The sequence below is a fragment of the Cibotium barometz genome, chromosome 8 (genome assembly GCF_041138505.1).
Source record: "Cibotium barometz isolate CiBa-2024 chromosome 8, ASM4113850v1, whole genome shotgun sequence".
Classification (NCBI taxonomy): Eukaryota; Viridiplantae; Streptophyta; class Polypodiopsida; order Cyatheales; family Cibotiaceae; genus Cibotium; species Cibotium barometz.
The window spans coordinates 23,603,115-23,616,922 of record NC_141053.1 but is presented as its reverse complement, the minus strand read 5'-3'; the positions used below and the strand labels follow the sequence as shown (position 1 = coordinate 23,616,922).

General features: G+C 46.4%; 1 protein-coding gene across 1 annotated transcript in view; it reads left to right on the top strand.

The window, feature by feature from the left end:
• NFXL2 (NF-X1-type zinc finger protein NFXL2) overlaps positions 1-13,808 on the top strand; it is a 51,014-nt gene that overhangs the window by 27,748 nt on the left and 9,458 nt on the right. Inside the window, exon 12 of the mRNA XM_086801495.1 lies at positions 62-139. Coding sequence (XP_086657621.1) covers positions 62-139 — 78 coding nt within the window. The remainder of the gene's footprint in view (positions 1-61; positions 140-13,808) is intronic.

The window sequence follows — 13,808 nt, the reverse complement described above, 5'->3', positions numbered from 1 at the left end:
AATTTTGATGATAGATCAGATGCCATTTCTTCTTTTTTCCATTCCTTGTGCACTTGTGCAGGATTCTTCTACTAAGAAGGTGATAAAGCGACGCCCACGATATGCTTCAGATCCAAAAAACGAGAAATCAAAATTCAAGGTCCACTTTACGAAACACAAAATTTAGTGTGAAATATGGAGGACGTTATTATGTCATGCTTAATGTATTAATTGCATTTTTCTTCGTAGATAGTAGAATTTAACAAGTGAGACTCTCACAAAATCATTTTAAGTTAGGGGTAGAGGTCCACAGAAAATGCTTAACATAGAACTTTCATAAGAGCTCATTTCGTGCAATACTGTTAAGAGAGGGCATGCTGCCTTTGAGGTGGCCTTTTGAGAGCACTTATATCAATGAGGAGATTGGCAGGCAGTACTGTGAGAACGTGCTGTAGTCAATAGAAAATCTTGGATATTTTTAGAAAAATGGCTGCCTCATACTGATTCTTGGATTGTGGGAGGGGACTTTAGCATGGTTGAGCAGCTTGTAGAGAAAAAAGGTGGGCGAGAATGTGTTCTACGTAGCTTGGAGAAGGCTGCTTGTTGGGAGAGAGGTATCTGAGGCAGCGATTGTTGGTATGAGGATGATGCGTGTGAAGCCACCTAGTCTTCGATTTTCAGTCTGGAAGGTGGATTGGATACATTCATGCAAGAACAGACCAATACATGTGCTGATGGATACATATTTGGTGCAACTTTTTTGAGGAGTATTGTTCTTGATTTTGCTTTGTTCCTTCAGGGTGCATTGGAGTTGGTGCAAGTAGGTATTATGATTGTTCTGAGTCGATGCATTAGTGTCTGGAGTGTGGATAGCGGAGCTTTACCAGGCCAGTCTGTGGAGTGTTTTTTCCATGGTCTACTGGGGGATACTCCGTGGCTTGTAGTGTTTCTTCATGGACGGTTGGACAAATGAAAAGTGCTGGATTAGGGAGAAGTTGGTCATCCATAGGCTTCTTTGTAGGTCTTTGTGTCGACGTGGTGTGGACAGAATGTGAGCCTTTACATTGGAAGCAAATTGGTCTCATAGTGTTCGGAATTTTGGGTGTAAGATCCCCCAAGATCTTCCTAAACACAAGCAACAAGATTAGCGTCCACAGACCACCCTTGGACTGACTTTAGGCCCAAGATCCTCCCATAGTCATCGTTTTTTCACCGCCTGTAGGCGCTCTTTTCCACCTGTATGCGATGCTGCCGAGGAACCACCTAGTGGGAGTTTGAACCTAGGTCCCAAGACAAACATCTCATCACTTGAGTTACCACCTCATTGGCGCATCCACAGATCACCCTCGAGCTCATAGGCTAAGGTTCCACCATGGACTGACTCCCAAGCCAAGTCCTAGGCTTGCTGGCCTCCATAGCACTCTCAAGAGAGCTCAAGAGTATAATACAATCTCAATAGGCTCACCCCACTTATACACCCATAAGTCAACCTATAAATAGCTGTTGACTTAATGTAGCTTATAACTTATGGGATCTTCTATTAAACTCTTATGAGCCCATGTTGCTTTAGCGTGGTGCACTAATCCTCAGGGTCCCGCAACCCAAGATTAGACTCTCTAACCATGTGATTCATGTCAGATATGTAACATACTTCCCCAACTAGAACATTTCCACTCTTGGAAATGAATCCAAGACAGCAGTCCAGCTACATCAGACAACTGACTCCAAAATCAAGTTCACACATGTCTACTCTTTCCAATTATTTACATATATAGGAATCAGCTTTAGTCATAAGCCACCACTCCTACAACACTACCTCGTTTGAACAAAAGACAATCAAAAACAACTCAAAGGTCGTAAAAAACCCAACAACCTCCAACTCCCGTGGAATTGGATAACGTGAAATTGTGGAGAGAATTATTGTAGCTATTCAATTACCTTGGGTAATTAGACTCTTAAATACACAAGCATTCCCTCAGAAAACTTCCTTGGCGAACACCCCCTATGAGCATAAAATTGTGCTCCAACTTGAGCACTGCTGAATAACCTACAGTGAAACTGCATAAATGTGAATACCCGAAGTCCTGCCGTTACCAGGGATCTTAGGCAAACTAGATCATTGGGAGGTACCTCTCCCAATCAGGTGGTCACCTGGAGATGTATGCACGATGCATATCCTCCAAAACTTGATTCACCCTCTCTGTTTGCCCATTGGATTGAGGATGATTAGCAAATATCTCCCTATTTGAGAATCATATAACTCTTAGGTATCTTAGCACTCTTATCATGAGTAACATCAGAGAATGCACACATCAAGACTGTGTTCAAAACAGAACCACTAATAAAACATATCAAGCGTGTGTTCAAACAAGAACAGCATTGATAAAAAACTCTAGTGTGAGCCAATATCTGGCAGTGCACATCCATGCAATGACTATACAACAATTCATCTGCCCTTTCCGAGGGCGGACTGCTCCTAGATACCTTCAAGTTCTAAAGTCTACTAGAACTAAATCCGGGCTACCAGAACCTGTAAATATAACCTAGTTGTCACTAGGAGTCATATGCTCAGCATAATCATAGGCAAATCCGACCAATCAAAATAATCTCCTAGTGCCAAACACATATAGCACTCCACCAAAATCCTGGTGCTGAATGTATACAACATTCCACCAAAACTGGTATATCCTTCTGCTATTTTTCAATTATTGAATGAGTGAAGTGTCCAAAAACCTTCAAGTTTCTCTCGAACACTATGTCTGGGTAATCGTGATGCAAAATTGCACCATTGCTCTATTGGGCCTGGGTAGAACTGGTATAACCCCCACCAGTCAACACATTACCACATAGTCCCGGACATCTGCCACATCAGAGGCTAAAACACTTGCCTGATCAAGGGCTAGTAAAATTGCACGTGGTAGATCCTAGCGTCCCATACCACCAAGATGTGCTTCATATACGTATGTGTCGTGCCACGACTAGTTTCTCCATGGCGCAAGTGACCTTTCGAGCTGGTTTTGATGGGGACTAGTAGCAATTTGTGTGAGGGCGAAGCCGCTCCAAATATGTTCGGATGCGACTGAGAGGTGTATCCATTCCTCCCCAGCCTACTGTCTGGCCTCCTCTAGCACAACCTCTTGGTGGAGGTGTCTGTAAAGTCCACTCTTTGCTTTGACATTTAGGTAGAAGTAGATGAAGAGATGACGCCTCTTCCGCCCTAAAAGAAGCTGAGCAAAATCCTCGTAGTCCCCCAAGAAGTATTGATGGAATCTTTGACCCAAATGTCGCCCACCGTTTGAGAGTGGTGAAGAGCTTGGCCTTGGAGGGTTAGGGCCACGGCCTCATCATCCCACACCATCCCTGGAGCCACGCTCAAGAGGAAGGAGAAAATCACTGCTCCGATATTGGCAGGAGTGGGGTGGGAGTGGTATATGATGATGCAAATCTGAAGGGATGGGTTCGAGGACCCGTGAGGGCATTGGTTGATCCTGGGGAAATCGATCTTAAGGTGAGTCTGGGGAGAACTCCGAGGCTATGTAACCACTAAGGCCACTGACTCCACCGACTCCACCGCCTCGTAGGAATCATTAAAATGGTTCCTTAGCCCATTCTTGGGGCATCCTTTTCCATGTAGTCCTATTCATCGAGTCTTGTTCATTGAGTCGTGTAATTTCTTGTTATTTTGTCTTGTGTGTCGTCCTACTAACTGCGACCACTTCTGGGTATGCATAACAGCTTCTTGGGAGTAATGCAAGTAATGCTTACAGTATTCTTGTCATTGTGCTATGCTTATATTCTAATCTGTCTTAGTCTGTTTATGTGTACATTGTGTCGTGAGTGTTGAGGACTCCGGACATATTGTCCAGAGGAGAACCACTTTAGTGTGTCGGGCAATCAACCCTGCTAGAGGTACACTAAAAATTTGGCATGCCCGGTGGGACACTCGAAGCGTGGAGTCCCCTAGCTCACCTCTTGTTTCTGTGTCCTTTATATGCCTAATACACGCTTCCATGCTAGTTTGGTCAGCCCAGCGAAGAGTCTCCTCTCAATACGCTGCTAGAGCCGGAAGAGGTTTAACAATCTACCTCCCAGAGGGAACCCCTTCCACTCTTTCCTATGGCGGCCAATCATGGTAATCCCACCTTTGGTAACAATGCTGGAGGCTCAACCAACCCTCTTGGCCTAGCCAACCCCCTTGTAATTGCCCCGTCCTCTGTTATAGATGTGGGAAGTATGCGACTCCACCAACTCTCAATCAGAACACTATGAGGCAGTAGGTCTAGGAGACCCGGTCACGAGCCACAGAGGAGACGAAGGGTTGCAGACCTCTCTCGAGTAAGATCAAAAAGCACCTAACCACGGGTCTGACCGATCCCCCAATGCCCCAGCACAAAGAATCTATACAGGTGCCCTTGGAAGAACCTACCATTCCATTGGGGGAGTGTCCTAAGTCTTGGAGGGAAGAACAATATAGCACATTTCCAATTTATCAACAGTCGGTTCATGATCCCACTCTTGTCTCCAAGGCAGCTTGTGACAGGGGAACCCCTCTCCCTTTCCTCATGCCAAGACCCTGTCTGTGAATTCAACTTGGGTACTACATAGGAGTCACGACCCATCTTGTTAGCGTCTTGGTTGTGGGACCACCCAACCCTTCTTGAGCAAGATACTGCCTTATTCCAATCTTACAAGGATGTCTTTGCTTGGACATACAAAGACTTGGATGGTGTCCCTGTTGACATTGGTGTTCACATCATACCCCTCCAAGAAGGAACTTGACCAATCTGTGGGCGGGCCTACAAGCTCGATCCAAAGTTTGCAGAGAAAGTTAAACTGGAGCTGGAAAAAATGGAGGAAGCCTACATTATCTATCACTGGAACCATAGTTGTTCACGTACGGTCGTACGGTGCGGTGCGGTATGATATCGTATGGGAATTTACCGTACTGTATGAAATTTTGGAATACGATACGGTAAAGTACAGTTCAAAAAAAAACACTTATAAATTTATAGATTATTAATTTGAAAGGATAGAGAGCTTAGAGGTTGTTACAAACCAAAATTTCATTAAAAACAAGTTACAAAAGTACAAAGCATGGTACTAAGGCCCAAGGGCGGCAACCGGCTAGACCGGAAGATCGGTGCAATGCGCTAGGCGCAAGTACAAAAAATGAGTACAAAGAAATGGATAAGAGGGTGGAGGCTAGAATCTAAATCCTAGGACCTAGATGGAGAAGGTGTCGTTGCATCACTATCGGAGCTCTTGCTAAGATCATTTGTAGGAGAAGAGGGCACCTCCGAGCTCTCGCCTAAGTTGCCATCGCTAAGGAGGTTGCCATCCTCGTCAGACTTGGGCTCTCTGACCTCATGTGAGAAGCCAAGGGGAGCATCCTCATCTTCAAGAGCGGCTGAAGAGCTACCAGAACTGCGCTGCATGTAGGCTTGCACGGCTCCTCTCGAACCGTGACGAATGGTGCATCCGCGGGTGCCTACTCGCACTCCTCTCCCATTAGGTGCACGCCCACGAGGAGTACGAGTAAGTCGTCGATCAACCGCCTCGAGCTTTCTATAGATCTCTGCATAGATCCTCTCCTCCTCCTCATCCTGCTCTTTATGGACACTCTCAAGAGTGTCCATTGTCAGCTTGAATGCATCCACATTCCTACAATTTACAAATTACATAATTAGTGAATCACATTAATGATTATACATGTATTAGTAAATACATTGCAAATTGCAATATGACAAGTTACAACTTGACAAGCCTCATACCTGCCTTGCCGATTCCATCTTGTGCATGGCACGCACCATACGTAAGTTAGCGCGGCAAATTGCAATACACTAGCTGCACTAACTGTCGCGTTCTTAAGTGATTGTGTATCTTCGTGTGTATAAGTGAGTAGGAACTCCAGTTCCTCTTACATGGACCTGAAGAGCAATCCTGTGCTAAGAGCCTCAAAGCCACCTTTTGGAGGCGGCTATGTACATACCCGAATGTCTCCTTGCAAAAGAGAGGCTTCACCATTGATTCCCTCTTCCAGCAAGTGGGAGATGTAAATGCGGCTTCCCCCCTTCGGTCATTGTAGCTAATGAGTTCCTCCAGGAACTTCCCATGATGCTCCTCTGGCAATGCTTTTGGCAAGAAAGCATTGCGGTCCTCAAGGAACTCCACGTCGCTGAAGAGGGTTGGTGATTTGTAGGCTGGATGCAATAAGACAACTAGACCATGGATAGGTCTTCGCATCCACTTCCACCTCTTCTCCACTATGGCCAAAATATTGTCGCGCTTCTCCTCGTCGATGGAAGGAGAAGCGTGCAACTCCGTAATGGCCTCTCTCAGGAAGTGAACGAGGAGGCTACAGGTGGTCCCCTCCATGTCTGTCATGCGCAAAACCCTATAGAAGGGTGTGACCGCAATGATGATGGTGCGTATGGCTTGCCAAAACTCCTCCTTTAGGCAAAGCCGTTGCATGGCTTTGGCCTCCTCCGATTCTTGCTCATCCCATTCTTTCTACATTGTCAAGACCACCGTTTGGCGAAGAGAAGACTTGGCATCATAGAGCCACTGCAATAAAAGCCACATGTAGGCAAAGTGTTGTGAGAGGCATTTTGGTGATGTATGCCTGAGGGATTAGAGCCCCAGCAGAAGCCTATTGTGGGTGTGAGGTTAAGAGGGGATGGCTTTAGGTGATCATAGAATGTTTATGATGTGAGGGTCAGAATTAGATGGGAGGGACCATATGTGATACATGAAGCTTTCTCCAATGGAAGTTACCAGCTCAAAGATGTGAATGGTAGACTACTGTTAGAAGTCATCTCCTGTCCAGTTTTATACACCAGGGCCTTTGTTGTGGGTGTGCCCGCCCTTATGAGGTGTTTTATCATTTTTCCCCACTCTCCGTATTTTTCCCCTATTTTTTTCCCATTTTTCTGTGGCTTGGGAGGCAGCCCTGAGGCGGCTAAAGGACCCAGTAGCTGGCCGATTGCTCAGACATCAGTCGTGGAGTGTCTCACTGCTGGCCGACTCGATGTATGCAGTCGTGGGCCCCTCATGTGCTGCTGGCCGACTGATGATGCAGTCGTGGAGCGTTTTTCAGCAGGTCGACTGCTCATCTGGGGGCATAGAAATAGGCCCCCAGTCCCCTTGCCACTTGTGTATCATACCGGGATCTTCTTGTGTATATCAGAGCAGAGTTACATGCCTACTTCTCTCTCTCTCTCTTGTGCTGTATTTTTCTGCATGCGTTTTTGCTCTTGTGTTCCCAGATCTGGTCATCATCTCCGCTGCGTATTCTGACATGGTATCAGAGCCCTAGGCTCTAGATAGGTCTTGGGATTTGTGTGAGCAAGAGGGGGGCTGTTTTGTGGCTGATTGGTGGACTGTTTTGGACTGTTCGGGAAGAGGAGAAGCAAGAGGACGGCGGGCTGATTTGCTGGACAGCCACTTGCAGATTTTAGTTGCAACCCACCCACCCTATTCAGAGTACATCCTCGCAATGGCAGATCTGTTTGAGATGGCTGAGAGACATGTGAAGATCCCGACACTCCCCACGTTCCCGGTGGACCGTCAGTTGGACGGGAGCAACTACGGCATATGGAAGGTTGTTGGTATTCCACGGCCAGAAGTAGAGGAAAGGGAGTTACCGTCAACCCGAAAGGACCGGGAGGCTCAGACACAGATGTGGGATCGTGTCAACGCCAGGGTCCGTTCGTTTATCTTTCTCAACTGCACACCGCAGGTAATCAATCATGTAAAGCATATGACGCTGGCCAGAGGTATATGGCAGCATTTGGCCTTCGCCCATGAAAAGGATTTCCTTGGAAGTACAGATGCGGGTTATGAGCCCTGCAAAGTCGTCGACGATGCGGGAGCATATTAACAAGCTGCAGGCTCTTCAGCAGGAAGTTCTTCAGGCTGGGAAGGAGATATCGTTAGAGGACATGGCCATAACGTTGCTGTCGCATTTGCCCTCTTCGTACTCAGCATTTTACTCGTCTTTGATTACCAGTGGGTGGCAGGCTCAGTACCATCACGTGGGAGGAGCTTGTGCCCATGGTCCTGGACCAGGAGGAACGATTCACGAACCCTCCTCAGGGTGGAGGTTCGGAGGCCTTAACTGGCCAACGGTCGAAAGGCCGTAACTCGGGCAAAGGGAAGGCTTCATCGGAGAAGTCTTCTCAGAAGAAGTCCGACGCTGACCGCGAGAAACTGAAGGCAGAGAGGACCTGTAATGATTGTGGCGAGAAAGGCCACTATTGGAGGCAGTGTCCCAAGCGGAAGACCGAGAAGGGTGAAGATTCCTCAGCAGCAATCATGAAGACTCCGGCTTTTGTGCACCTGGAGGTGATGGACACCAATGTTTCATTTTCCTCAGGAAGGGAGGAGATTGGAGGACTCTCCGCAACGGATACTCGGGAGTGGATTCTCGATAGTGGTGCTTCCAGGCACATGACTTTTTCCCGTTCCAGTTTACAGGATCTCTGCAGGCTTTCTGGTCATATTTACTGGGGATACGTCCACTATCCCAGTTCACAGTGAGGGCAGGATGGAGATAGTTTCCAATGGCAGAGGGGGGAAATATTCCTCCCAGGTATTGTATGTTCCGGCACTTGGTTTTCATATGTTGTCACAGCATCAGGTTTGCAAGACTGGCGTACGGGTGGAGTTTGATGAGCATTTTGTTGCTCTCCGGGACAAAGCAACAGGCCAGGTAGTTTGGGAAGGCGGAGTGGAGAATGGAGTTTACAAGCTTTCAGCACTCTCTCTCCCAGGTCCTCAGGTTTGTGATGAGTGGCACTCTGGTAATGGCCACTTAAGTGTGGATACGCTGCAGGCACAGGCTTTCCGGGACCAGATGGTGGATAGCTTGCCAGTAGATGGCAGCAGTTGGCAGGAACTTTCCAGTACCGATGTTGGTAGTTCTTGTGTTCGTCAATCAGAGGAAACTGAACAGGTCACTTATGCTCTGATGTCTCATCGTGTTCGGGACAAAGAACCTCCAGTAGTTGAGGATGTTCTTTCCACGGGGACCTTTCGGAAAGCCAGGCAGGTGGCAGGTGATTACTTGCAGAAGGAGGTGGTTTCTCCAGGCTTTGTGGTTCCGGATTCAGAGGGGGTGGTTGACAGGTTTCAAAAGGCCTTGCATGGTCTTCAGCAGGTTTCCAGGACTTGTTTGTGCACCGTAACAGGTGTTGATCCTTGTGAGCAGTGTGATGCCTCTTTGACTCAAAAGCTGTATGGTTCATGGATCTGGTTGATGGACACCAGATTGGACGGGAGCTTCCTGATGAGGCGGTTGAGCTCATGGTTGCGGATGACTCTTTGGGAGGCAGGATTGCGTTTCCTGTGGATTCTGCGAGATGCGAAGGATCATGGACTCTTATACACAGGAGGGGGATAGTTGGATGGAGTCCGACCCCACGGTTGGAGTGACTTAGTTTGGGGAGGAGATCCGGACACGAGGAGATCTACTTCAGGCCCAGGAGCAGTTTTCCGGAGCAATAAGAAGCAATCATCTTTTGCCTTGTCGCGGACAGAGGCAGAGTACCAGGCTGCTTGTGATGCTGCTTGTGAGGTGGTGAGGATGCAGAGGTTGCATTGCAGCTATGGGCTTCCACTGGAGGAACCCCTGGTCATCCAGAGGCACTTTGTTCGTGAACAGATCGTTGCTGATGACATCTTGCTAGAGTTCTGTTCGACGGAGGACAGTACGGTGGACCTCTTCACAAAGTCGCTATCTCAGGCTTTGCTTTGGCGGCACCCCAGCTCCCTGTGGTTGGTTTCACAGCCAGGAGCTGAGAGGGGGTGTTAGAAGTCATCTCTTGTCCAATTTTATACACCAGGGCCTTTGTTGTGGGTGTGCCCGCCCTTATGAGGTGTTTTATCATTTTTCCCCACTCTCCGTATTTTTCCCCTATTTTTTTTCCATTTTTCTGTGGCTTGGGAGGCAGACCTGAGGCGGCTAGAGGGCCCAGTAGCTGGCCGACTGCTCAGACATCAGTCGTGGAGTGTCTCACTGCTGGCCGACTGGATGTATGCAGTCGTGGGCCTCATGTGCTGCTGGCCGACTGATGATGCAGTCGTGGAGCGTTTTTCAGCAGGCCGACTGCTCATCTGGGGGCATATAAATAGGCCCCCAGCCCCCTTGCCACTTGTGTATCATACCGGGATCTTCTTGTGTATATCAGAGCAGAGTTACACGCCTACTTCTCTCTCTCTCTTCTCTCTCTCTTGTGCTGTATTTTTCTGCATGCGTTTTTGCTCTTGTGTTCCCAGATCTGGTCATCATCTCCGCTGCGTATTCTGACAACTACATCCCAGTAGAGTGATTGGCTTGAGGCTGAGGCCTTACCATATCAGAATTATGTGAAGACCAGAAAATGGTGGAACACTTGAAAGTGTTCCACTCTGAGGTTGGGGCAATATGTGAGAGGCATTTCGGTGATGTATGCCTGAGGGATTAGAGCCCCAGCAGAAGCATATTGTGGGTGTGAGTTTAAGAGGGGATGGCTTTAGGTGATCATTGAACGTTTATGACGTGAGGGTTGATGGAAGATGTGTGGATGTATGTGGGAGGTGATGGGGTGATCTATTGCTGATGATACACATGGTGATGATGCCTTGTCATATGCATCTATTACTTGTGCATGGTAGACTTGTCCACTTGGCAGCAGAGGAGGTATCATCAGTCGGGGAGAGCAAAAAAGGGTAGGAGTAGAGAATGGTAACTGGAGTAGTTCCTAATTTGGTATGCATGCATCTGAGTAGGAAAAAGCAGAGGAAAAAAACGATGAGGGAGAGGATTTTGGATAACCAGGGAACTTGATACAGGGGTTGAATCGGAGAACAGGTATCTGTGGCAGAAGGTGTGTGAAAAGAAAGAGAAGAATTTGAGCATCTTGGTCCTTGGGATCAAAAACCAGAGTAGGGTGAATTGAGCAGGTAAAGGATCAACTGGATTGGGTGAACCTTAGTACCTTTGGGAATTGCTCTGTTGGAATTTGGTTTTTTCCCAGGATTCTTTTTGTGATTGAGGTTTGTGTCAGCTTAGGACTTATGGTCTCTTGCTGGGAATTCATCATAGAATGCTTCTTCTTTTATGCTTGAATAGAATTGTCCAAAATTAAATGTGTGACACTTGCCATCGCTTTGATCCTATTCATGAAGGTTCAATTGAAGGAGAATTATTTCGAAATTTGTCAGTAGGAGAGTGTAATCTGGATGGCTAAAGCATATTATGTCTAATTAGAAATGATTGGTCAGGTTATTGGTTTTGTGAACTCTAAACGTTGAGCTTGTAGGGATGAGCATCTGATAGAGCAGGTTTCATTTCATCAATCATTTGAGTTTGATTGGAATTCAGAAATTGTGCAGTGGCTGCTAATTGTGATTGGGTCTCTGATTGGCTTGAGCCATTAGAGGGGGATCAACTGTGAATAGGGGAAATTATTATAAATGTCTCAGGTTTGAATGAGACAGAACCACTTAGGGGACATAGGGGCATACAGAATTATCTGTGTTTTGATCAAAGTAGCCTAAGGAACACAAAGGGTAGGTTTCTCTGGACTGTTAGGAAGCGATTCAATTTAGGACAAATTTTATGCTAAGAGAACTGTGAAGCAGGACAGATTGAACTTGAATTGGGGGATGATATGAGATCAAAGATTGTCAAATTGTGAACTGTTAGTCTGGGATCTTCTGAGATTTGAGGAGAGTGAGAATCTATGGATTTAGGGGACCAGTAAGATGCAATAGATTGGATCAACCTCCTCAAAGGGACAACATCAGCTGGTTTGGATCTGTTTTGATCAACAAAGGATAAGAGGAAATCTTCTAGATTATTAGGAGTCTTGGAGTTGAGGATTTGGGAGACCCCAGTTCTGGTATCTGTACATCTCTGTCTTGTGTGGTGTCTGGTGGTGTAGTAGAGGCCACCACCCAGTACCCTCACATGTTTTGGTGCCCCCATTGAGGAACAGAGAGTTCCTGTTGAGAGCTTTGATCAACAGGTTGGAAGCCACTTGGTGATCAACTCAGGGTCTATGGCAGGAATGGGATATGAAGTGTTCAGTGGGCAGAAGACCTGAACAGACACCATCCTAGTCTGCTACAAATAGTGATTGGAATGGCTATTTTGGGCTATTATTGGCACCAATCGCTTAGAAGTGGAATAATGGAAATGAGTAGGAGGATTGAGTTGAGGAGTAACAGAGATGAGGATGCCTACAAGTTGAGGATGGTGAGTTTGTTTTTGGAAGGTCCAGCCAGGGAATGGTATGATGGTGTTGTTACAGATGCTGAAAAAGAAGATTGGGATAGATTAAAAGAAGCTTTGAGGAGGAAATATGGGAAGGCAGACAGTCCTGAGGACTTATGGAGAGAGCTTAGCAAGTTGTATCAAAGAGAAGATGAGGGTGTGTCAGCCATTGTTGGTAGGTTTGAAGCTATCTGGAGAAGAATACTGAGAGCTTTGGAAGAGAACTAGATACCACCTGACTTTTTAAAGAAGGATAGGTTTGTTGGTATGTTGCATGGCAGCATCAAAGAGAAAGTGGAGTTGAAGGACCTTGATACATTTGTTGAAGCTGTGAGGATAGCTACAGAACAGTGGAGAAAGAAGTTGAGGAAGTAGGAATTGACAAGGAAGGAAAGAGAAGCAGGTATATAGATCAGACATGAGCAGGTTCAACTTGGTCCTATAGTGGATCCTTTGGCTATTGATATGCATCTGGAGAGGGGGATCCCTTTGGAAGTTCCAAGAGTGGTGGAATCAAATAGGGCTCAAGATGGATTGCATCAGGAGATCCAAAGACTCACTGAACAAATTGGTAATTTGAATCTTGCTGTCCAACTAATCTAGAATCAAGTGAGAAGGCCACAAGGGGAGAGACAGCCAAGAAACAGGTTGAACAGATACAATGCTTTAACTTTGGAGAGAGAGGTCACATAGCACCTCGATGTCTTTAGCCTAGAAGGGAGCCAGGTGGAATATATCCTATGATTCAGAGACAAGAGAGGGATAGACTTGTTGACCACATAAATAGAGAAGATGGGAATCAAATGCCAGCACAGGGCTAGACTCAAGGGCAATGTGAGCATTTTAGAAGTTGTTCGAGAGGAGACATATGAGGTTGATGTGATGGCTAACAAAAGGATAAGGTTGCAAAGGTCAGGATCTGAGGAGGCAGATAGGGAAGCTAGAGTCAAGAGAAGGTCAGAGAAAGGGAAGGCTTCCATGGATCATGGTGAATCTAGTAAACAAGGAAAGGTTAGGGCTAGGAGAAGAAAGATTGGGATGGGAGATTTTCAGTTGGGAGAAGGTCAGACACCATATAGTTTGTTGTCAAATGTAAAGCACAAAAAGGCTGTAGATATCACTAGAAGAAAGATGTTGGGAGCTCAGTTAATGTGGCCAAGTATGAATAGGGATGTCACCCACTGGTGTAGAAGTATTGCTGAATGTCAAGCCTTCCAAAAGAGGATGCTGGTACCAAAACCCATGCAACATATTATGAGTTATGGGGCATTTGAAAAATGGGGAGTAGATGTCATAGGACCTGTTCCAGGAACCAAGAACAAAAAGTTTTACATCATCACTGCAATAGATTATTTGACCAGGTGGCCAGAGGCAAGAGCAACTAGTAGAGCAAGTGCAAAACAGGTTAGTCCATTTTTATATGAAATGATATGCTGCAGGTTTGGAGTTCCTTTGGAGTCGGTGACAAATCAAGGCAGAGAATTTAGAGCAGATGTGGTCCAAGATCTTGTCAAATTGTTGCACATCAAACACAGGTTCACCACTCCCTACCACCTCAATGCAATGGGTTAGT